Below are 25,471 nucleotides of genomic sequence, written 5' to 3' on the forward strand. Positions count from 1 at the left end.
ATAATAGGCCTAGACTTTCTAGATCATTATGAATGCGTAATAGATCTCAAATCCCGACAGTTGCATACAAATTTTAAAACTGTCACCCTTCACAAAGTAGGACACGAGACAAACACACCTCCTAAAGACAAAACACCGACACACCCTACAGAAACAAGACAAAACGAACCTAAAATAAAAATTAAATCAGATTCTAAACAGGAATCAAATTTAAAATATCAAAACCCTATAAATGAAAAATATACTATCGTAAAAAACCGAGATCAAGACAAAAATCTTGAAAGACCAGAGAGAAAACGAATAAAAGAAAAAAACAGAATTACCATTGACAGCCGGACCGAACAAATATGCAGACTAAAATGCAACTTATCAAATACAGATGCCATATTATCAGCTCAAGAAATAGAAAAAGTTAGATTACCTCATGCATTAGTCCATGTAGATGAAAATGGAGAGTTCTTAACTTCCGTACTAAATGCTAATGCTATGCCGAAGACAATCGAATTTTCAGACATTTCAATCGAACCTTTCAAAAATTCGGAGACAATCCTATCCTACAACGGAAATGATTTTGAAGAACCCGTAGTAGATAGAACACGAATAATTAAAGAACAACTAAGAATTGATCATCTAAATTGCGAAGAACAAGAACTCATTCTAGATATATGTACTGAATACGCAGATATATTTTATGTCGAAGGCGACAAACTGACCTTCACAAACGAAATCAAGCACAAAATCGAAACAAACAACGCTAAACCTATCTTCACTAAATCCTATAGATATCCTCAAATACATAAGGAAGAGGTAAAGACGCAAATTAATAAAATGTTAGAAGAAGGAATAATCCAGAAAAGTGTCTCGCCCTGGTCGAGTCCAGTCTGGGTCGTACCGAAGAAATTAGATGCGTCAGGAAAACAAAAATGGCGAGTTGTTATTGATTATCGAAAACTCAACGAACTCACAGTACAAGACCGTTATCCTCTACCACAAATATCAGAACTATTGGACCAACTAGGAAGATGCCAATACTTCACAACACTAGATTTAGCGTCTGGATTTCACCAGATTGAAATCGAGCCACAAGACATCCAGAAAACGGCCTTTTCCGTCGAAAATGGACATTACGAATTTGTTCGCATGCCATTCGGACTAATGAATGCTCCATCTACTTTCCAAAGAGTAATGGACAACATCCTCTTAGGAATACAAAACGAAAGATGCTTAGTGTATATGGATGACATAATTATCTAATCACCCACTATTCATGATCACATGTCACGACTAACAGAAGTTTTTAAAAGGTTACGAAAAGCAAATTTAAAAATACAGCCAGACAAGTGCGAATTTTTAAGAAAAGAAGTAGCATATTTGGGCCACCTTGTAACAGAAAATGGTGTAAAAACAAATCCAGCTAAAATATCTTGCATCAAAAACTTCCCGGAACCAAAGAACACCAAAGAAATAAAGTCATTCTTAGGCTTAGCCGGTTACTATAGAAGATTTATTCCAAATTTTGCCAAAATTTCTAAACCACTTACGAAACTACTTCAGAAAGACGTACCTTTTATTTTTAATTCTGATTGCAAAGAAGCCTTTAACGAACTCAAAAATATTTTAACTTCAGATCCAATACTTATATATCCCAATTTTGAGGAACCATTTTTACTAACAACTGACGCTAGTGCATTCGCGATTGGAGCTGTTCTATCGCAAGGCCCTATTGGAAAAGATTTACCCATAGCTTATGCCTCCAGAACATTATGCGGTGCCGAAACAAAATATTCGACTATAGAGAGAGAACTATTAGCTATCGTATGGGCAGTCAAACATTTTAGACCATATCTTTTTGGCCGAAAATTCACCCTGATTACCGATCATCGACCCCTTACATGGCTTTTCTCGATAAAAGATCCCGGAAGCCGATTAGCGCGTTGGCGCCTAAAACTCGAAGAATACAATTATAAAATAGAACATCGCGCAGGAAAAATAAACAGAAATGCAGATGCCCTCTCAAGGATAAAGATTAACCATTTCAAGGATTGTGCAAACTTTCAATCAAAAATCTCATTACATGCATCGAATGAAGATGATACGGAAACTCAAGAAAACGAAGACGACGATGAAGAAAATATAGAAAAAATGTCCGAAGAACTTGACAAGTTTATCGAACTGTATAGAACAAAGTCAATAATCGATTATTCTAAAATTGAAACATCGAATACGGACTTATTAGACAAATCCAACAAAAATATTGTTACATTTTTTTGGCAAAATAAACTTGAAGAACTCCACGAGAACATAATGAATGACATATTCGAAGAAAACATGGAATATAGTAACCGAAGAATTAATATTGTACACAGCAAAACTGTAAAAGATCGAAAATATTTTATTATACCATTACCGTTTGATCCCGAACGAGTAATATCACACTTGTTTCTTGTACTTTTTGCAAATAAAGATCAATTCGATGAATCAAAAATATATTGCGTCGAAAATAATCTCGAACTACCTATCCTAGAGATATTTTCTTATATTTTTGCTGACAAAGAATTAAAATTAAGAATCTGTCAAAATATAATTAAAACAGCCAGCGAAGACGAAATCCCTCAAATTTTAGATCATTACCATTGCGGTAAAAACAACTTACATAGAGGAATAAACGAAACTGTCAGAAGAATAAAGCAGAAATACAATTGGAAGAATTTAACAAAAGATGTAGAGAAATTTGTAAAAGCATGTGAAATTTGCCAAAAAGTTAAGATTTGCAGGAAAAACTTAAGTGGACCACTAGTCATAACAGAAACTCCAAAAACACCATTCGAAAGAATAAATATGGACATATTCGAATACCCTACTGGGAACTACGCTTTAACTATTCGTGACGAATTGACAAAATTCACGCAAGCCTATCCTTTGGAAGACAAAAAGGCAGTAACAGTAGTCAAGACACTCCTACTCTTTTTTCAACACTATGGAACACCACTAAGAATTCATTGTGACTGCGATCGAGAATTCGAGAATGCTATAATCAAAGATCTATGCGAATTATACGACATTAAACTAACATTTTCTAGCGTTAACCATCCACAATCTAATGGATCTATAGAAAGGTTTCATGCCACACTCTCAGAAATGATTAGAGCAAATCAAGCCGAGAACCCAAACGATCATCCCTTCACTATACTTCCTTATGCAATAATATGCTATAACAACACAAAGAATAAGACCCACGGTTTCACACCATATGAACTTATATTTGGGCACACTGCAGGCCGACCACCAGAAACTCTATACAATCAAAAAACACTAATGAGTAAATATATTCGAGACCTGAATAACCGCATGGAATATTTTTACAAAGTAGCCAGAGCAAAAACAGAAAGACAGAAAGAAAAGGCGAAAGTAAGATTTGACGAGAATATTTCAGAACGAAGACCTGATTTTAAAATTGGTGACAAAGTTTACGTAAAAGAATCCCAAATTAAATCAAAATCGGATAATCTTTTTAATGAACCTTTCGAAATTCAAGAAGTTTTTACAAATTCCGCAATTATCCTTAACCCCAAAACTAACCAAACCTCTAAAGTAAATTTTGACAGACTGAAACCTTATTTTGAATAATTTTCCTTTACAGATTCTATGGACTCCTTCCTATCGTCCAATCCCAAATTCTCCTCACTCCAATTAATAACACAATTGGAATATTTTTTCATGAAAAAGGAACTATACGAATATCTAATGACAAATGGACTTTACTTGTTTACAAAGAATTATTACCTATCAAAACTACAATATCCAATAATGACAGAATTTTGGAAAACCTGTTAGAAAAATTTATTAACGTGGATACACCGAGAAAACTTGCCTTTCAAGCCGAAGTACAGACACATGTTAGTCTGCTAAAACAAATCTCAAACTCCGTTAATTTAAAATATAAAGAAATAACCTCTGACACAGTACCTTATAATAAACGCCTAAAACGCGGTTTAGTAAATGGTATTGGAACAATCTGGAAATCTATTACTGGAAATTTAGACGCCTCTGATGGCGAATACTTTAATAAATGTATAAATAAGATAAATTCCGATGAAACTCAAATTGAAAATCTCCTAAAAAATCAAATATCTGTTACCACTTCAGTTATAAGAACTTTCAACACTACAATTCAAAAATTGCAAATAGACGAAGAAACTTTTAACAAAGACTTAAAAACTATCGAGACTACACTTCTGGACATTAATAATGACATCTCCTTTTACCAAGCACAATTACAAATACTAGATTTATGTGAGTCCTTAATGGAAAGCTACGTATTTTTAGAAAATTATTTAAATGATATACTAAATTCTATCACATTCTCTCGCCTGCAAATTCTACATAGTTCTATTATTTCGCCCATAGACTTAATGGACGCATTAAAAGAAATCTCACAGTCATTACAAAATAACGTATTGCCTCTACCCACTTATATGTCAAATATAGCTCAGTATATTGACATAATAAAACTGCAAGCTTATCAGCTTGATTCAAAAATTGTTTTCGTTCTCGAAATTCCGTTAGTTGATCCCGAAATATTCACCTTGTATCAATTATATTCAATACCAATATTAGATAATCAAACTGGTTTTCATCATATACTTTCAACTGTTCATAAATACATAGCGCGAGATGATGATTCAATTTCATATGTCTTACCCATGGACACCGAAAAATGCAAACAAATCAGTCAAAACCAAAGAATGTGTACAGACATTCTTCCGTATCCCATAGACACAGATGCTATATGTGAAGCCCAGCTTTTGAAACCCCTCAGCAACTTACCAAAAACTTGCCAGATGTCCATGCTCTTGGCACAAGGTTACAATGTACAAGACATTGACCGAAATTTATGGTTACTAACCATTTCCGATCCATTACCAATAACAATCAAATGTGCAAGAAAAGACGTCACTACACAAATAATCAAAACAAATTCAATCTTAAGATTAATTCCCGAATGTATTGCATTCATCGGCAGTACCAGAATTCATGCTAGAGACCAAATTGAGAAATATACAAATATCACGTATAGAAGTCACCCAGTTAACGTACCCTACAGATGCTGTGACCATTTTGAGACAAAGAGTCACCTATCAAAATTGAAACCACTAAAACTCAGTAAGATCAACGTAGATGACTTAAATATTGCACAACACAAATTGGACCAATATTCAGAAGAACTGGACCATATTATGAGCCAATCATTTATTGAGGAACATCCATCCTTATTCACTATATCAACCTTATCCCTGATTATTATCCTAGTTATCTTATACCTTTTCTGCAAATACCGAACCAAAATATTCCCAAAAATTGCAATCTCCTTGTCCCAGGATCAGCCTCCAACTTCATTACCACGCAGAAATTCCATTAGACAGAAACTTCAGGGCTTAGCCTCCTTCAGAAGAAGACCCAATGTCCAACAAGAAAGCGAAGCAGAAACACCAATTACTCTGTAAAAGTCAAAGCAATGGCATTGACTTTTCACTAATAAGGGGAGCAGTTATATGAGAAAATATTAACCTTGAACTAGCTTAAGTTCGCCGACTTCAGATTTCATCATCCCATTCCCATAGAAACCGCTGAGCACGCATTAGAACTTTGTACGAACCGTTGGCCAACATTCATGGGAACAGCAATTCAGCACTTCATACCAAACCTATAAATTACCAGTCTCAGATGCCGGAATCACTCTTAGCTGCAACTTCGACCAGTCCAGTTATTGTAGTCATTTTAAATTAATTTAATTTTGTACTATTATTTAATATTTAATTTGTAACAAATAAAGTTCTTTTTTTAAAAAGTCAAATACGTGGTTAGTGATCTAACATATATATATATATATATATATATATATATATATATATATATATATATATATATATATATATATATATATAAATATATATATATTATATAATATATATATATATATATATATATATATATATATATATATATATATATATATATATATATATATATATATATATATATATATATATATATATATTGAAATGATATTTTATATAGGAGAAAGAAAAATAGTGATTAAAAATAATTTATAAGTTATACACTAGATAATATTAGATATAATAAGTGTAAAAAGTTTTTTTTTATAATTATAATATTGTAAATATATTTAAGTGAGCCATGTGCATAGGCAAACAGATATACATACTCTGAAAGTGACAGACATTTAAATAATAATTACGAATATAAAGTGGGGTTATTTGTTAATTTGAAATGTTTAGTTTACATATAGTTACTGATTTGAAATAGTGTAATTTATTAATTTAGGTTGTTTAAATTACATATAAGTTTATATTCTGATCTTAAAAGCCTAAATGTCAACAAAATTCTCGATAGAAAAGAAAAGAATTCTCTAGAACACTAGAGTTAACCCTGTTTGCGAGATAGACTATTCCAGAAAATTCATATATTTAGAAAATAGAACAATTCGAATATGATTTCTTGCCAGATGGTTCTGAAATATTGAAAAGGTATAAATACTCGGTGATTTGGATTCAAAATGTTCAGTAGGGGCCAGTCAGTCAGTCAGTAAGCAGTCAGACAATTAGTTATTAAGAAGACAGACACAGTTAGTTACAGTTAGTGAAGTCAATTGTTCAATAAGTTCAAGATTCGTCAGTCAGAATTAGGAAGAAAGTATAAAGTATGCAATAATCAGTGATTTAGTATTAAAATTTGATAGTATTGGAAAGTATATTAGAAGAATATTATTGAAGATTAAAAATTATGTTATGTATAAATGGTGATTGGATAATGCAAGAAAGTATTAATTGAAAATAAAATTATATATTATATTTGGTGATTGGATATTGGTATATTAAAAAGAAGAATAAATATAAATGCTGTTAAGAAGAAAAATATTTTAAATTGGTGGAAGCTGATAATTGGAAAAAGGAATTTCACAAAAACAAGGATAACCGAGGCTGAGAACGAAGACATTGAGTGGTGATTAAAATCTATATAGTGGAGAACAGTTCATTTTGACATTCAGTGACAGAAAGGTACAAAATTTTGTTAATATAATTTAATTAGTGTCATAAGAATTTCAATTTTAAAGATAGTTTGTTTAAAATTTACATTGTCTATATAATTTAATTAGTTTCATAAGAATTTCAATTTAAAGATAGTTTATTTTAAATTTTACATTGGTTATGTTAGATATATATGTGTGTTTCACAATAGATATAATAAAGATAATTCCAAAAAGTGCTTACAAACTAATTCTTTGAGAATTGCGATAAAAACCCTATATATATATATATATATATATATATATATATATATATATATATATATATATATATTATTAAAAAACACTCATTGCTAATTAAAACATCATTCACAAATAATACATCATAACAATATATATATATATATATATATATATATATAATATATATATATATATATATATATATATATATATATATATATGTATATATATATATATATATATATATATATATATATATATATATATATATATATATATATATATATATAATATTTGGATATCACACGCAGCAACTTAAACTTATTAGGGTTTTATTATGCAATTTGCAATTTATTTAAATTTTGCAATGGTTTGTTTATTTTATTATCTTTTATTTTGTGCTATTGACGATTTATGTAATTTCAGTAAAATATATATTGTTATTGTTATTTTTCTGACTTTTTGTAAGCTTTGTTCATAAAATTGTACATTTTTCAGTGACAATAAAGCATATTTCTATTCTATTATATACCAATAATTCCGTTTATGCTGAAAGAAATTTTTCGATTTATAAACATTTATACACATGTGGAAAGCATAATATTTTAATTGCAAATTTTGAAAAACAAATTATAGTCAATATTATTTTGATAACGAATTGCCTATCTACTATAAGTATGCATGGTTACTGTATTTCTTAAGATATTATTATTCTGTATATATTAAAATAAATAAATGCCAAAATTGTATTTCGATCTTACTACAGTTTTAATGTGTATTGTGTATAACATCTCATCATTTTCCTCTAATGTTATTATAAATAGCATAAACTAATGATGCGATAAATGGTTATCAAAAAATTAATAGTTGTCATTGAAAAATAGTAACAAATATCTTACATTTTAAGACACCTGGTTTTATTTCACCTCCAAACATGTTTATTGCAACCCATGTATATTAAAAAAGAATTACCTTAACAAGAGTGGGATGAAAAGGACAGTCACCTGAATAGATAAATCATTATATACGCCTAACAGGGCTAACAATAAGTGAACAAGTGGCTCACTTTTAATTACCTGTCGTAGCAAGTGCATATGAGGGTGTCTCTTGGCGACCAGTAAGTAAGGGATGGGGGAATTATTTTTGGATTATAGCACTTCTTATTGATTGATTCTTGTGTGGGTGTCTTGAGTGATTATGAACTAAATATGAATATATCTTTTACTTAGTTTTTTTCAGCTACTTTGAACTGCTGTTTTCATATAAAGTCAATTATAATTTATTTTGTTCTTTGTTTATTGTAATCTTAAAAATGTGTCGCAATGCCACACGCTAAAAAAATCTAATTTTAATGTTTCAGCCTTCTTTTTTCTCAGTTTCACACGAAGACACCCCCAAAAGAGTTCTATATACTTTTGGAAAACCATCAGCACCTGGAAAGAAAAGGAGAAAACAATACCAAGCATGGTATCATAAATTAAGAGCACAACATTTAAGCAAACAGGCAAGTAATATGGTGACCAAAGTAACATTGTGTTATCTTGATTTGATAGCATCTATAAACATAATTTATTTTTTTGAAACTCTATTATTTTTATTTAATAACTAAGAATATATTATTAACTTTACACATTTTTTCTAGGTTGTCTTGACACTTTAAAACATTCTTAACAGGAAACCTGATCAAAAAACGGATGACAATGTATGACAAGAGATGATAAGTAAAATTTATATTATAGAACTGTAAAAATATAAAAATTAGTTACGTCATTACCGGTCCCCGTCGGACGGTAACGCATCGTGTTCGCGCCAAGCTACCGGTCCCGGGGGACCGTTAATGCACAATTTCGTGGTTTACATATTTTGGGAACACAGTCAACCTGTTAAAGATAAAGATATTTCTGAACTCAAACAAGAACCCTGAGCTATAATAAAATCTAGTAAATAATTTGGCGTCTGTAATTAAAAGGATTCAGAGATATGACTTAAAACTCAATAACTACATTTTGTTAGTTAATTATATTGAAATCTATCAAAATTAGAAATTAAATTTAATTTTCTAATAAATTTCAATATTAATTATTTATGCAAAATATGTACGCCTATGGTTATACACTCTTTCTATTCATCTTTTACTGCATCTACCCATACATTAAAAATTATTCACTTCGTAATCGTAATATTTAAATTTTTTCTTTGTCTTTAAGATTTATGTATCGTGTTCATTATTAAGTTAACAAACGTAAATTATCATTAATTAATTTAGCTAACTAGAATGATTGTTTTATTACTTTTATTCAATTCATTATCCCTGTTGCTATATATTAGTTTATGGATATCACAGGCTAGGATACTCGCGTAATTTCTTTTACTATCCACGAATACCTAGATAAATATTATAGGAAATCAGGGAGTGGGGACCTCATCACAATTATTTCTAAAATTTGTGTCTTTTTATTGGACGTTAATAAAAAAATCCTTCGAAAGTTCCCGAAGTTTGAGAGTCTCATTAGTTGAAAATAAAACACTCCAGACGTTATTCAGAAGAAGAAAAAAAGAGGAAAATAATAAGAAACGGCTTTCAGCCTTCCCTTGCCGTTCGCAATATTCATTTTTATTCTTTTTAAGATATTCGGTGTACAATGTAAAGTTACTTCACCGTAAAATCGCTGAAGTATAGCACAACATATAGCGCTGGCTAAGAAGGCTGCGCAGCCTAATTAGGTAAAAGGAAAATTAAATTAATAAGGAAAGTGCTGTCATTAGTACATAGGATTAAGGTCTAATTTACAACTTGACAGTTCCGGAGTGTTTTTTCATTTCGTTCGTCGAGTGGAGAGTGTCGTTGAATAAGTCTGCGAGGGTGGAAATTTACAGTTTTTATTATTTTTTAGTATCTTTTATGAAGGTAACAAATGTGTTCGTAGACCACGTGATATAATAAATTAGAAAAGAGAACGCAGCGTACATTAGTTCTGCCAAACGTAAGTTGACGCGCGCTTAAAATCGCGAAAGCATTTTGACCTATAAAAGAAGTAGCAGAACACGGGAACTTATAAATGTGTAATACATAATATGCTAAAACATAATTTAACAAAATCCTTGTACAATTGTGACAAACTGAGAAATATTGATACTAAAAATATGGCAGCAAATAAGTTGCATGAGACAATAATGTATAGTTTATTTCACGAAAAATGGTTGAGTGCTTAATGATTGCAATAAAACCCGACCGCAAGTACCCCAACTTAGTCAACATTAGTTGAGCATGTAAGTATTCAGGTAAAATTAAAGCTACTGTGGAGTGTCGTTATCTTGTTTGTATAATAAATTCCTGGTAATATAAAAACGATTAAAAAATCGTATAAAATTATAAAAACGATTAGAATACATTTTATTTCATAAAGTTGTAAACATTTTAACAGTGAGTTTCATTAACAGTGGTTGATCTTTTAATGACCACAATAAATTTGTTGATCATTAAGTATTTTCTGGAATAATTATACAGGTTCCCTCTATTCTGTATAATTTGTAAAAGTATACAAAACCGATGAGAAATTTTTAAATATACATTTTGTTTCATTTAGTTGAAAGTGTTACAAGTGTTACCAGTGTTATACCTATTTATACCTATAAAACAGCATTATGTGGAGTCCGTGTAAAAACATTGATGGTGCTTCTTCCTCTGTTCCAGCAAAGAAAAAGCATTTATCTGCTGACGCTAGAGAAATCGTAAAAACAATATATAGTTCTTTACTTACAAGAGGACTTACCGCTAATACTGCTGCCAGTGAAATATCTGATTTAACGAAAATACCTCTAACCACAGTAAAAAGAATTACATCAAACAAGAAGGAAGCGTAAGGATGCCGGCTTTACCAAATGTATTGACGAAAGTGATAAGGACGTAATAAGATGAAAAATTTACACAATGTACTAAGAGCAACGGATACCTACATTAGATGCTTTAAAACAACGGCTTACTAATGATGATACATAAATAAACTGTAGCCGCATTAGCATTTGGAGGATTTTGTCTAAAATGGACTTCAGATATCGTACAATTGACAAAAGACAAGTGCTTATGGAGTTTGATCGTTTACAAAAATGGCGTACTGAATATATAACTTTCATAAGAAAGTACCGTACAGAAGATCGACCAATAATTTATCTGAACGAGACATGGTTTGACACTCATGAAACACCATCCAAAGGATGATCCGATTCTTCCAACAGGTGTCAAACAAAAGCTCCATCAAACAAAGGGAAAAGAATAACAATTTTACATGCAGGATCAGAAAATGGTCGGGTCCCTAATGCCTTATGGCTTTCTGCAAAGAACATTAAAGACTCCTGCGTGGACTACCATGAGGATATAACGGCAGAGCTTTTTGAGCAATGGTTTAAGAATAGTCTTCAACCTAACTTTCCTCAAAATAGTGTGATAGTAATGGACAATGCAAGTTACCACAGTCGTCAATTACATAAGTCTCCAAGTGCAAATAACACGAAAATTGAAATTCAAAACTACCTGTTAGAAAACGATATATATTTTGAAAAAAGTTATTTAAAAAATGAACTGTTAGAAGTGTTAAAATCATTTTCTATTAAAAAAGTATATGTTTGTGACGCATTAGCCGAGGACATGGGACATACAGTGTTACGGCTTCCGCCCTACTATTGTTTATTTAATCCCATAGAGCATATGTGGCACCAACTAAAGTCAAATGTTAGGTCACAAAATGTTTCTCCGACTTTAAGTGGTAGTGTAGTCGAATTAATAAGGAAATGTGTTGATGATATCTCCCCAGAAAGTTGGAAAAATTCAGTACGCCATGTAATGAACGTAGAAAATTCATATGTAACTTTGAATCACATAATTAAACCAATTGTTATTAATCTTGACGAGGATAGCGACAGCGAAACAGAATTAGGTATTTAGGAATTCATAAATATATTTTGGTTATTTTGGGTATTTTTTTTTGTAAATATTAACTTGTAGGTATATATTTTTCTATATTTTTTTTTTCAATTCATCTATTTTTTGTACATTATGTATTTGTTTGTATGTATATACTGTAAATAGAACTATTATTGCTGTACATTTTTAAACTACTTTCTTCATGTTAAAAATTGTTCATTTATCAAGTATATTTACTTGAACAACCTGAAAATACCATATGAAAAAATTAAATAAATTTTTATAATCGTGTATTACACAGCTACCAATGAAATATATTAAATAACAAACTTTCTGAAGTGCGACCCTGTGTACTTCGGTAGTTTATTGAGAGACTCTTATATACACAATATGATCAACTCAGGTAACCATTAAGCACTCAACCATTTTTCGTGAAACAAACTATAACAGATATATGACAGATATATGAGGCTGCAAAAATAGCATTAATAAAATGACCACCAAGCGGAACCTTAATACGAAGGGTCAAATACCGCTGTATTCTCTCTGTATATAGGACTCCATCCTATCCACGAAAGACATCTTTAACAAGGTGGAAGGAGCAACAAGTGAAGTACGGCTGAAGATTAATGAAGAGAAGACAAAATATATGTGTATAAATAGAACGACACGAAGAGACAGAATAGGACAAAATTTGACGATCAACACCTTTAATTTTGAAAGAGTATAACGTTTTAAGTATCTGGGGGCAGTAGTCACAGCTGACAACGATGTTACTGAAGAAATAAAAGACAGAATCCAATCTGCAAACCGCTGTCTATTCGCACTGGATAAGCTCATAAAATCAAAAAATCTTACAAGAAGTTCAAAGATCAAAATCTATAAATCCTTAATCAGACCTGTAATAACATACGGATGCGAAACGTGTACCATGACTAAAGCAAACGAAGAAAAGCTCAGATGCTTTGAACGAAAAATATTTAGAAAAATTTTCGGACCTCACCATGACATCACCACAAACCAGTATAAGATCAGAACCAATATCGAATTAAAAACACTCTACAATGTCGCCGATATTGTCCAAGAAATTAAATCACAGCGACTAAGATGGGCAAGCCACGTGCACAGACTGCATAACGATAGACTTGTAAAACTGGTACTGAAAGAGATTCCCACAGGCAAAAGACCACTCGGACGTCCCAGAATGCGATGGAGAGATAACATCCAAGCAGATCTCCGGAAAATGAACATTCCATTGGACCCTAGGTTGATGGAAGACCGAACGAATTGGAAAAAAGTTGTACAGTCAGCCAAGACCCACCCAGGGTTGTAGCGCTACGTGATGATGATGATGATGATATGCAGTCAGATGTTAAGTAACACAACTTATTCTTATGTATGGGTTGAAGCAACCGCTGAGAGATGAATGCAGGAGATTGTACATGTAAATAACCTAGCATATAACGTTAAACATTTTATATTGTGTAACATAATTACACGTGTAAGTAAAATAGTTAATTAATAATAAAATTACTTTATTCAATTTTAAAAATATTATTTAAAATACAGAAAACAGAGTATGAGACTTCGCGCTAGTCCGCCTACTGTACCACTTTTTTTTAAATACTCCATAGAGTAGCCGTAAAGAAAGATATGGTTATAAATATATTTGTTATAAATGTTGTAAATGTTATAAATAGTAAAGCTCTTGACAAGAAGAAAATGTTTTGGTAACAGTTTTCTATGAAGGAACAGATACAGTTCCATACCTTCACTTACATCTCTATAAATTGATAACGCGAACAACCAAATTACCAGATAAACAATACAAACACGATTTAGTAAGTGCAGTCGATTTCTACATAAAAGTTGTTTACAATTTAAAGTGTGTTGTCACAAATATGGTTCGTGCTTGGCATATGGACAATGACAGTTCTAGTGATAAGAGTTTACCTCATCAAAAGATACCAGGAGAATACATTAATGTAAATGATTTAAATACTTCTGTTGGTGTTAAATATTATAAACTTAATATTGCTACCATAGATACAGACGGTGTGTTAGACCAGATAAAGAAACAAAATGGTTGCCACTACGAAGACGAAATTACCACAGAAAAATGTTTGCAGAACAATGGAGAAATGTCCAAAATTTTTTATACTGAACACCTTCATAAAGATGACGAAATTCGCTTATGTGTTGACGGATGTGCTTATTTTGATGTACGAGATAAAAATGATGAGTGGGTTAGAATAGAAATTGTACCAGGAGATTTGCTGATATTACCAAGTGGAATCTATCACAGATTTACTTTGGATACTCAAAATCATATAAGGTTAAGGAGATTTTTTATTTCTGAAGCCAATTGGACTTCCTTTAACAGACCTAGTGATAGTATGGATTGCCGTAAGAAGTATGTTCAGAAATTACAAAATTAACGTTTTGCAAATGAAGATATATAATTCAACTTACATACTATATAACATAACTATTTAAATTTATATAATTGCACAAGATTATAAAATAAATTTTTAAATATCACATTCTGTGTATATCCATTACTTATTTAGAAATTTATCAAATTTTTTGTTTTGTATAAAAAAATGCTCGAGTTTTATATTTAAATAAATATAAAAATTGTTGACATACAAAGGAAAACTAGTAAAAAGTTAAAATCGATTTATTGTATGGTATAAATAAAAGAAATAAATTTGTAATTCAGAAAATCAAGAACTCGAGAGAAAAATCCTGAAACCAGTTGACTTAGATTTTGCAAGTTGTTTTATTTTTGGATACTGTAAAAGATTTTTATTATTACAATAAATTTTATTATTCAGTGTAAGGACTTATTATTCAGGTAAAACTTAAAACTTTTTCCATAGTTAAATAGGCAATTGAAAGGTCTTTCCAGGGGTACCTTTGCAACTTCCACGTTTCTATGTTAAATTATTAGTTTTTTAAGACGGTTTTTTACTTACAGACAAAGTTGCATCCAGCTAACGGTTATAAGCGACCGGTCTGTACATTTTTACAAGTATTATAGGTCTATTACATGATTACAAAAAGGAGATTTCTACAAAATAGTATTAAAATGTAAACAATTTTATCCAAAAAATTAAATCTTATAGTATAAATACGTTGCTAGGTTTTAATTAGTCTATTCAGATCTTTGTATAACTATTTTGATCTAGCACAACTGATAAATTTGAATTTATGTTATAAACAGATTGTTAATGTTTGAATTTATGACATTCAAATACATGTTTTACTATTAAAGTTATATTACTGTGCTCGCATATTGGTGGGTTATTTTTTGAAAATAGGTAAGAGTGGTTGAGTCTAGTATGGCCTAATCGTAATCGGTTAACTACACTCTGTTCATGGCAATTTTTGTAAAAAGGTTTAGACCCTAAACTGTGTCTTTAATTCGTCGTAGTTTAAAAGTTGATGTTTGCCATTCATTACGCCAGACTTCCTAGATTTTTACCCTATAGAAAGTTTTAAATTTTCTGGTCCGCAATTTAAGGATTCGGCGATGTTTGGATTGAATATATCGTGAAAATCAAATCAAATTTCTCAGAATATGTTCTTATTCTTTCATAGTATGGTTTTCTTAGTTTATCATTAAAATTAAAAAGTTCGCTATATTTATCTGTGAAGGGGTTACTGTAAAAAGGTTTTTCTGGATTAGAGTATACCGAGGATGAATGTATCTAGAGATTTTAAAATAGTTTTTGTGACATATTTCTAAGCGATGCATCCATAATCCAGTTTAGACCTTATTAGCGATTTGTATACAAATAATATTGTATTTTGGTCGGATCCACATTTCCTGTTTGATAATGTTTTTAAAATATTTATTCTCTTATGGCAAGTTAATTGTAATTGTTTTTTATGTTCTCGCCATGTTAGTTGCATTCCTAAACATTTAATATGAGGATTTACTCTTACTGATTTTCCGTATAACGTAGGATTTGGCGTGGTACTTATATTTGTTGTTTTTGCAAAGACCATGACTCTTGCTTTGGTAGTAGAAAATTCAAAGCTAGTGTTCTGAGACCATGTTTCCAGTTTATATATTAAACTTTGCAAACATTTTGTCATACTATCTATATTTTTTTCCTTTGTAAATAAGACTAAATCGTCAGCAAAAATCCGTGCTATTAAAGGTTTTTCTATGTTTTTCAAAATACATATTATTAATCGCTGTTAGGAAAAGTATTGGGCTTATAACAGACCCTTGTTGTACTCCATTTGTTAAGCAGTGAATTTTTAAGTAAGAATTTGAAACTCTTACCCGAAAATTCCTATTGGTTAAAAAATTGTTGATGAACAATAAACAGTGTCCCCGCATATTCCAGTCATACAACGTTTTTAGAATGCTGTGTTTCCTGGCAGTATTAAAGACATTTTTTAAGTTAAGAAATATCGCTGTATATTTTCTATTAGTTACAAACAATTCCATAATATCGCTTTCGAGACTCAGAATGTTATCAGGCGATGATCGATTCTGTATAAATCCATTTTGTTCAGTAATCAGTAATCGCTTTTTTCCAATATCCACATTTTTCTAGTGTCAACGAATTTTTCGGTAAGTTTGCACATGGAACAAGCAATTGAGATTGACCTCTATAATTCCATACTATATCATGATTTATTGTCTTTTAAAAGAGGTAGGACGTAGGAATTCGTCCATATTAAAGGAAAACACTGTTGCATCCATATACAATTAAATATATTAAGTAAATGATATTTGTCTGATTGCGGAAGATGTTTAAGAATAATGGTTGGGATATCATAAGGGTCTAGGACAAAAATCTTTAATCCTAAGGGTAATCTATTTGAAATAAGAAAGTTCATTAAATTTTTATAAAAACGAAAGATCTGAGAACAATGTAAATATTACCATAATATTGGTCGTATCACAAGACTCTCACTTCTTCTTCTTAGAGTGTCGTCTCCCTACGGAGGTTGGCAATCATAATAGCTATTTTTATTTTTGAACTTGGTGCTTTAAACAAATCAATCGATTTGCATTGATACCAATCACGTAGATTCTTCAACCATGAGTTCTGCCTTCGGCCAACAGATCTTCTTCCTTGAATCTTTCCCTGTATGATGAAAATTTTCATATTTTGGTCCCCTCATCACGTGGCCTAGGTATTCCAGATTTCTGGTTTGTATAGTGGTGATTAGTTCTGTTTCTTTACCAACCCTCTCCAGTACTTCTTTATTTGGAATTCTATCAATCCATGATATTTTTAATACTCTGTGATAAAACCAGAGTTCGAAAGCCTCGATTCTTTTTAAATTGCATTTTTTTAATGTCCAAATCTCAGCTCCATATAATAATATTGAAAATATATAACAGCGAATGGTACGTAGTCTGATCTCCAAATTTAGATTTTTGCACGTTAGGAGTGGCTTCATTCATATAAATGCTGATCTGGCAATCTCTATTCGCTCGTTTATTTCTGCAATATGATCATTGGTTTCATTGATCAAAGTTCCCAAGTACTGATATTTTTCTACTTGTTCTATCACATTACCATTGATTGTAAATAGGTGATGTATATTTTGTGAGAGACTCTCACACAATATAAAATTCGTGCAAGCCATTTCCGAGGTAATTAGGGCGTTCCATACTTAAAACTCACCCAGTAGATTGAGATAAAAAAAATATATGACGAAACAAAATTATATATGATACTGAAATAATATAAAAAAATGATATATAAATATATGCAATGATATAAAACATACACACATTATACATATGAAAATGATATAAAAAAGACCTTCATTTTTGTTTTTTTTAAAAAGGTTTGTAGGTGCGTTTCAACAGATTCTACATTGATTTTAAGTCGCGATATTTTTACACACCCAAATCAACCAAAATTATTTCGCTCTTTCAATTTTTGAAATTTAGCAAAAAAGACATGATTATCCTCGTTTCCTGTGGCAGTACTTTTTTTTTTCAGTTTGAAGTAGGTACTAAAGAACCAAAAAAAACATTGGTCCTAAGAGTGTGCCTTTAAAACTAATGTTATCGACACACAAAAAAGTGGATATTTTCTGTGGAATTCTACATACCGAATCTGAGCTCCAAATTGCCAAACTGGTTCTGGTTCCTGAAATATTCTAAGCTAAAAGTTTCAAAATAGTGGCTTTTTATGAATTTTCGGGAGGTTTTGGACCGTTTTGAGGTTATGTAGAATCGTAATATAATTTTTCATCTTACGTAAAACAAGTTTTACAATGCAGCCATGTATTATAGCAAGTTATATATTATATAATATATAACTTGCCATCTGCGTGATCTAACATGTTTTATTATCACCTTAGAATGCTCATCTAAATATCAAATATATTCTCCAGACAGTAGTTTTAATTGATCGATGTTTGCACATTAATTAATTAACACAAATTTAATCACAATTTATAGGCGTACACAAAAAACATTTTTTGAACCTATTTAAAGTATTACATATTTATCATTTTTTTGATGATGAACATCAAAATGTTAACATGTTAAAATCATGATAACAATGAACAAAAATCATTAGATTCATTTCATTATTATTTTTATTCATATTTTATTCATGAAAAATAAAAAAGATAAGTCCGGTAATATATGTGGATCATTTGAGGCAAAAGGTAATCGTAGACCTATTAGTCATCCCGTGAAAAAGAAATATTTAAAATGTTACAAGTTCCCTACAAAAAATTTAAACACGCCATGGGCACCTACATCTACTTGTAACTCATGTCTAATTACTTGAGTAAATAGGATAATTTAGATAGAGACATAGTCATCGGACCAATGAATCGGCGACAAATAAAAAATCACATTCGAGACTGCTAGTTTGTGCATGTTTCATCACAGGTTTAAACAAAATGATAAAAAGGAATATTGCTTATCCATCTGTACAAAGTTTAACTCCAAAAGATCCAAAATAGATAAATCTGCAAAAACTGCTGGACCATCCAATATTGAGCATGTACGTTTGTCGGAAGATAAAGATGTAAGTGATCTTAATCTTCCAAAAGATTAAGCTGAACTGTTCGCTCGAAGATTTTGCAAAATGACATTTTACATGAAAAGAAAACTAGAGTTTACAAAATTTTTACAAAAGAAGACTCTTTAGTATACTGTTATGATACTAAAGAACTTATGAACTTATTCAAAAAAGATTTATACAGTGAAAATGATTGACGGTTTTTTATAGATGCTTTAAAAGACAACCTTAAATCAGTTTTGCTTCAGAATGTTAATAAATATGCAGCTGTTACTATTAGTCACTTCACCATACTTCATCATCCAGAATCATTCAGCACTTTTTAATTGTTTTTGGAAAAAAATCACTACAGTTCACACAAATTGTTATGTTACACAAACTCATTGGTGAAGATTTTAAAATGTTAAATATTTTGGTCGGTTTAAACTCTAGAAACATTAAGTACCCTTGTTTTCTTTATCTTCGGGACAGTCGGGCTCGAGAAAAACATTAGGTAAAGAAAGAGTGGCCAAAAAGTTTCGAACAACGTTCTATATGAAAGTATTGTTGACTCAAAAAAAGTGCTTATACCACCTCTTTATGTAAAAGTAGTACTAATTAAACAATTCACAAAAGCTCTTGATCAAGATGGTACGTGGTATCCACATTTTCGATCTGAATTTTTTAATTGATATGCAGCTAAAGTTGAAGAAGGGATTTTTGAAGGACCTAACATTATTAAGCTAGAATTAGATAATAAAAGATAACAATTTTAAGACAACTATGACAATTACAAAAAAAAGCATGGGTTAGTTTTAAACAAGTTGTCCACAATTTTCTAGAAAATCATCGAGATGCAGAATACAAAACAACGCTAAAAATTTTTAAAAAACTAGGACGCTTGAAATTACATTTCCTGTTTTCTCATTTAAATTATTTTCCAGAAAATGTAGGTGCATTCATCAAAGAGATAGTAAAGCGATTTCACCAAGACTTCGAGAAGAAAGACCGTCATTTTCAAGGTCGTTAGGATGTACGCATGATGGTAGATTACTGGTGGTCATGGTCACTTAAGTGAAATGACGTTTCAGTTAAATATAGAAGTGAGACACTCAAACGATCGTTTCGAGTTAAAGCGAGCTAGGTACAAAAAAAGTAAAGAGATATAAATAAAATATGAAATATATATATATATATATATATATATATATATATATATATAAAGTAAACCTAAAGTATATAGTAAACCTAAAGGACCCCCGCACTTTTCTTATCTATAAGTGGTTTTAGTTTTTGCTGAAACTTCGCAGAGGTAGCTTTGGTCATGTTGATCAAAAGTTATGATTGCGCTAAAATTTAAAAATGAATTGTTTCTGAGTAGAAACAAACTGTGTAAAATATACAGACTTTTAGTAAATATGTAAAACTAACTCCATGGATTAATTCTGTATGTAAAATAATGACAGTTTGCTAAATGCTTCCTCTTCCGAGATACGGCTTGTTAAAATTGTTCTTACAAATCAACTATTTAATTATAGCCCTGAAATTGGTTGAGGTATGCAAATAAAATTTGATGAGTTTTAAGAATTGGTTATTGCGCATTTTTTGACATATAATTAGGAATTTTACAAATTTAAAATTCATAAACAGTGAAAATTTTTCCAAAATTACAAGTAAAACATAATTTTAAAAGACAAAAATCGGTAGTAACTAATTAAACTGGTGCAGTAAGTGTGAAGTGTATAATTGACACTAGAAAAACCCATTTGGAACGATCAAATATCCATAAAATAACATCGAAAACAAGTAAGGTTATCTGCAATCCAGTTCTGCGATGGCCCACCTCAGCAATCTCAACACCCGGCGGTCTAGTCAGACTTAAAAAAAAATAATAAAGAAACGAAAAAACAAAGTATCTATTACTAGATATATAAAAACTAAGTAGCTTTAGGAGGAGAATTGATCTTCGAGGTGTCGATCTGGATTCATTCTCCTACCGTAAAGCAAAAAGAAAATAATTATATAAAAACCATTATATAAATAATTATATTTTTGTAAAATACAATATGTTAAATAAGTAGGTAAAATGGAATGAAAAAACCCAATTTGGCCTTCAGATAATATTCAGAGTTATTCTCCCACGTTACAATATGTACATAGCATATGAGAATCCACCTATAAGAAAGTCCGGTCTGGCCCGAACTCCTCCACCGTCGCTAAAAAACAGAACAAATAGTATTTCCTCAAATGAAATCTGGATAAACACCACTAATAGCTCGTCTCATTGTGCCTCAACGTCGACATGTTTGTCAGAAAACAAACCAGCACAACAAACAGAAGCCACTGGACTAACTCGTCAGCATGATGGTGATACAGGTTTGACGTTAATTCCAAATAAAAAGCGATAAACCAAATTAAACTCCAAGTAAATTCACCTAAAAATTATTGGGATATTGTTTTATCCGCAATATTCACCTCTCAACAGAAATGAATGATATTAATAGACCACTAGGATATTCAGTCAAAAATATCCCACAACATAAAACGAAAAGAAGATAAAAAGCAGTTACCACTTTTCCACGTAAAATTGATTGCTAATGCAAATAATAAAGACATTTCTAAAGTCAATAAACTACTTAACTCAATAGTTAAAGTTGAACGATCACATCCCAAAAAAGAAATTCCGCAATGCCACAGGTGTCAACATTCGGACACACTCACAAAAATATTGCAACAGAATGCCCCGATGCCCAAAATGTACAGTCAATCACTTGTGATCTGAATATCCAAACTTAACACGAATTAAAGATGTGACGAGCACAAACTATCAAGAGAATCATCCTGCCAACTACACAGGCGGTTTGGTCCACAAAGAGCTCCAAAGGAAACAATTTCCAAAGTTGAGCGAAAAATACAATCCCGCCAAGTTCCTCAAATACTTGTTACCCATCTGTTACATATGCAAAAGCTGTGGAAGCGTTGAGGGACAAAATGATATAACGGCATTTTTTAAATACTACACAGGAAAAACTGAATACAACAGAAAAAAGTAACAATTTAGAATTATTGGACTAAAAACTTATGGAGGGAATAGATAAAATATTCGACATTCTCATAACGATGGTATCAAAACTTAATGTTCAACCCTAAAATTAAAATTGGATATCGTAATGCAAACGGCCTCACAAACCAAAGTATGAAGATCAAAGCATTTATAAAGCTAAATAATCTTGATATCATGATGGTTTCTGAAGCCTATATGACAAACAAGAGCTATTTTAGTATGTCAGATTTCTGCACCTATGTCACACCACACTCAATGGGAAAACTTCATGGTGGAACTGAGGTAATCATTACAAGTAACATAAAAATCAGGAAATAAATAAAGTAGGTGAAGTCAACATTCAACCTCAATATCTGTAGAACACAGTAAATTACACATAATGATGTCAGATGTGTATTACCCCTCTGTTAAAATAATTAAAGAGGAACATTTCTCTAGTTATTTTAATGGGCTTGGACTTGATTGCAGCAGGTAATTTTAATGCAAAACATACAAGATGGGGTTCAAGATTGGTAACAATACTCGGATGAGAACTTATTAAAAGTTTAAACGACAATAATTTGACTCCAACTACTACTGGACAACCAACCTACTGACCTACAGATCGAAATAAAATACCCGATCTCATCGATTTTTCTATTATAAAAGAAATTAGTAACAAGTTTTTAGATACTAAACCTTCTTTTGACCTTTTCTTGGACCATTCTCCCATATTTATTGATCCAAAACCATCCAAATACGCTTGCTCAAGGCCTACTTAAGCGACCGAGGAGAGGAAAACTAAAACGCCGTGGTCCCTTAGATCTTTCTATCCCTGTAAATACATAAACGTATACTCTATCATTTTGGGGGTAGCGGGTAGGAACTCCTTTGGAGTCCCTTGGATTCTATTGGATAGTCCTATCAGGGAAAGTGAATCAATCCCTGCCCTCCGCAGATTCCAGGAGCTTCTTGACCCGGGAAGCTAGCACCTGCTAAGGGTCCCTTGTCCAGGGTCACGGATGAAGTCCAGAACGGCATCCAAGGCGACGAAGAATACTTTCGATACGGCGAAGATGGCGGAGCTGGCAACCCTTGATTTTAGGGATAGTATAAGATCACAAACTGTAGCGTCTGATCCAGAGTGGACGGCTACGAACAGTGTCTGATCCAGAATGGACGGCTGAATACACACTCACCAACACGTCTGGCCAGCGCGGTGTTTTAAGGCTAATAACCTCCCCAAAATGATGGCGAATTCTAAAACGATAGGAGTAAGTCCCCAGGTGGGTAGATCATACAGTATTGGCAAGTCCCACTCCTTTATAAAAAAGGACAGCTTCATGGAATCTGGGGGAAGCAAGAAATCGCTAAAAACAACAAACTTGAATATAGCAACACTCAATGTAAGGTCTTTAAACAGAGACGAAAAAATCTATGAGCTAGAAGAAGAAATAAAGGACCTAAAGTAGGACATAATTGGTCTCGCAGAGGTAAAAAGGAAAGGTGAGGAGCAATCAGGTAACATTGCAATCAGGTAACATCTTATATTACAAAGGACACAAAGAACAAAGTCTAAATGGCGTAGGATTTCTGGTTTCTAAGAAACATGCTAATAAAATAGAACAATATGTGGGAATCTCAGAAAGAATTGCAATGATTGTGATAAATATAAACGAGAAAATCACCCTAAAAATCATTCAAGTGTACGCCCCAACTTCAACACACCCCGATGAAGAGATAGATGAGTTCTACGAGAAAATAATAGAAACCAACACGAACTATCACAGCACTTACACACTTATAATAGGAGATTTCAACGCTAAGATTGGACAACGACTAGAAGAAAGCGAAAACTATATTGGTGAATTCGGCTATGGTGTTAGAAATGAGAGAGGAGAAACCCTGGTTAACTTCCTACATAGCAACAAATATTTCGTAATGAACACATTTTATAAGAAAAAACCGCAAAGAAAGTGGACGTGGTTATCACCAGACGGAAAAACAAGGAACGAAATCGATTACATCATGTGTAACAAGAAAGATATCGTAGAAGATATAACAGTAATAAATAATGTCTCTCTGGGTAGTGATCACAGAATGGTTAGAGCTAAACTAAGGATTAAGTATAGCAAACGTAGAATTAACTTTAATAACACGATACAAATAGACACAGAAAAGCTAAAAGTCGATAAAGAAAAATATGCTAGCAAATTAAAAACCGCCCAAGCACTGAATCTAGAACAACTCAGCGTTAATAAAATTAACTCAGTTATAACAAAAAAACTATTGAATGCTAGCTTAGAAGTAGCAACCCGCCATAACAACAAAAAATCCAAAATAAGTGCAGAATCGAAGAATATGCTGAAACAACGAAAAGAGCTCCTGTCACTAAACAAAAGAAATACCACAGAATACAAAGAACTTAATCGAGCCATACGAAAACAGATAAAAGACGATATTAAAAAACATCAACAAGAACATGTAGAAAGAGTGATAGAGAAAAATCGAAGTCTGAAATATACCAAACCGAAATTAGGAAAGAAAAATATTATAACTATGAAAAATCAACAAGGCCAACTAGAAACAAGCAAAGCTCAGATATCAAACATAGTTGAAAACTTCTATACTGAGTTATACCGCTCAAGAAACGATCCCCCCGACTCTTCAAAGCAAAATCTGAAAAGACAAATAACAAACGTAAATTCTGAAGTAATGCCCGAAATAAGCGAAGTAGAAATAGAAAATGCAATTAAAGAATTGAAAAGAAATAAAGCACCGGGTAGTGATGGAATTCTGGCAGAAATGTTGAAAGAAGGCGGAGAAGTAGTCATCAGGTACCTAAAAATACTTTTTAATAAATGCCTATATGAAGGAAACATACCAAAGGAATGGAATACTGCTAACACAATATTAATACACAAAAAAGGGGACAATACAGATCTGAAAAATTATCGTCCAATATCACTACTATCACAACTTTATAAAACATTCACAAAAATAATTACAAATAGATTGACAACAAAGTTCGATGTATATCAACCAGTAGAGCAAGCCGGATTTAGAAAAGGGTTCAGTACATGTGACCATCTTCACACACTAAAGGTCCTAATAGAAAAAGTTAACGAATACAATTTACCAATCTGTTTAGCATTTATAGACTACGAGAAAGCTTTTGACAGCATAGAATTATGGGCTATTGAGGAAGCACTGGTCAA

General features: G+C 31.6%; 1 protein-coding gene across 1 annotated transcript; it reads left to right on the top strand.

Annotated features, from left to right (window-relative positions):
* Positions 1-14,036: 14,036 nt before the first annotated feature.
* On the top strand, positions 14,037-14,753 carry LOC140438348 (acireductone dioxygenase-like). The gene has a single exon (XM_072528023.1). The coding sequence runs from the start codon at positions 14,114-14,116 to the stop codon at positions 14,648-14,650; it is 537 nt and encodes a 178-aa protein (XP_072384124.1). The 5' UTR covers positions 14,037-14,113; the 3' UTR covers positions 14,651-14,753.
* Positions 14,754-25,471: the final 10,718 nt, after the last annotated feature.

This window comes from Diabrotica undecimpunctata, chromosome 4 (genome assembly GCF_040954645.1).
Source record: "Diabrotica undecimpunctata isolate CICGRU chromosome 4, icDiaUnde3, whole genome shotgun sequence".
NCBI lineage: Eukaryota > Metazoa > Arthropoda > Insecta > Coleoptera > Chrysomelidae > Diabrotica > Diabrotica undecimpunctata.

Bases quoted from the DNA above. Each gene is read 5' to 3' on its own strand.
- LOC140438348 (XM_072528023.1), top strand. From the start codon at position 14,114: ATGGTTCGTGCTTGGCATATGGACAATGACAGTTCTAGTGATAAGAGT.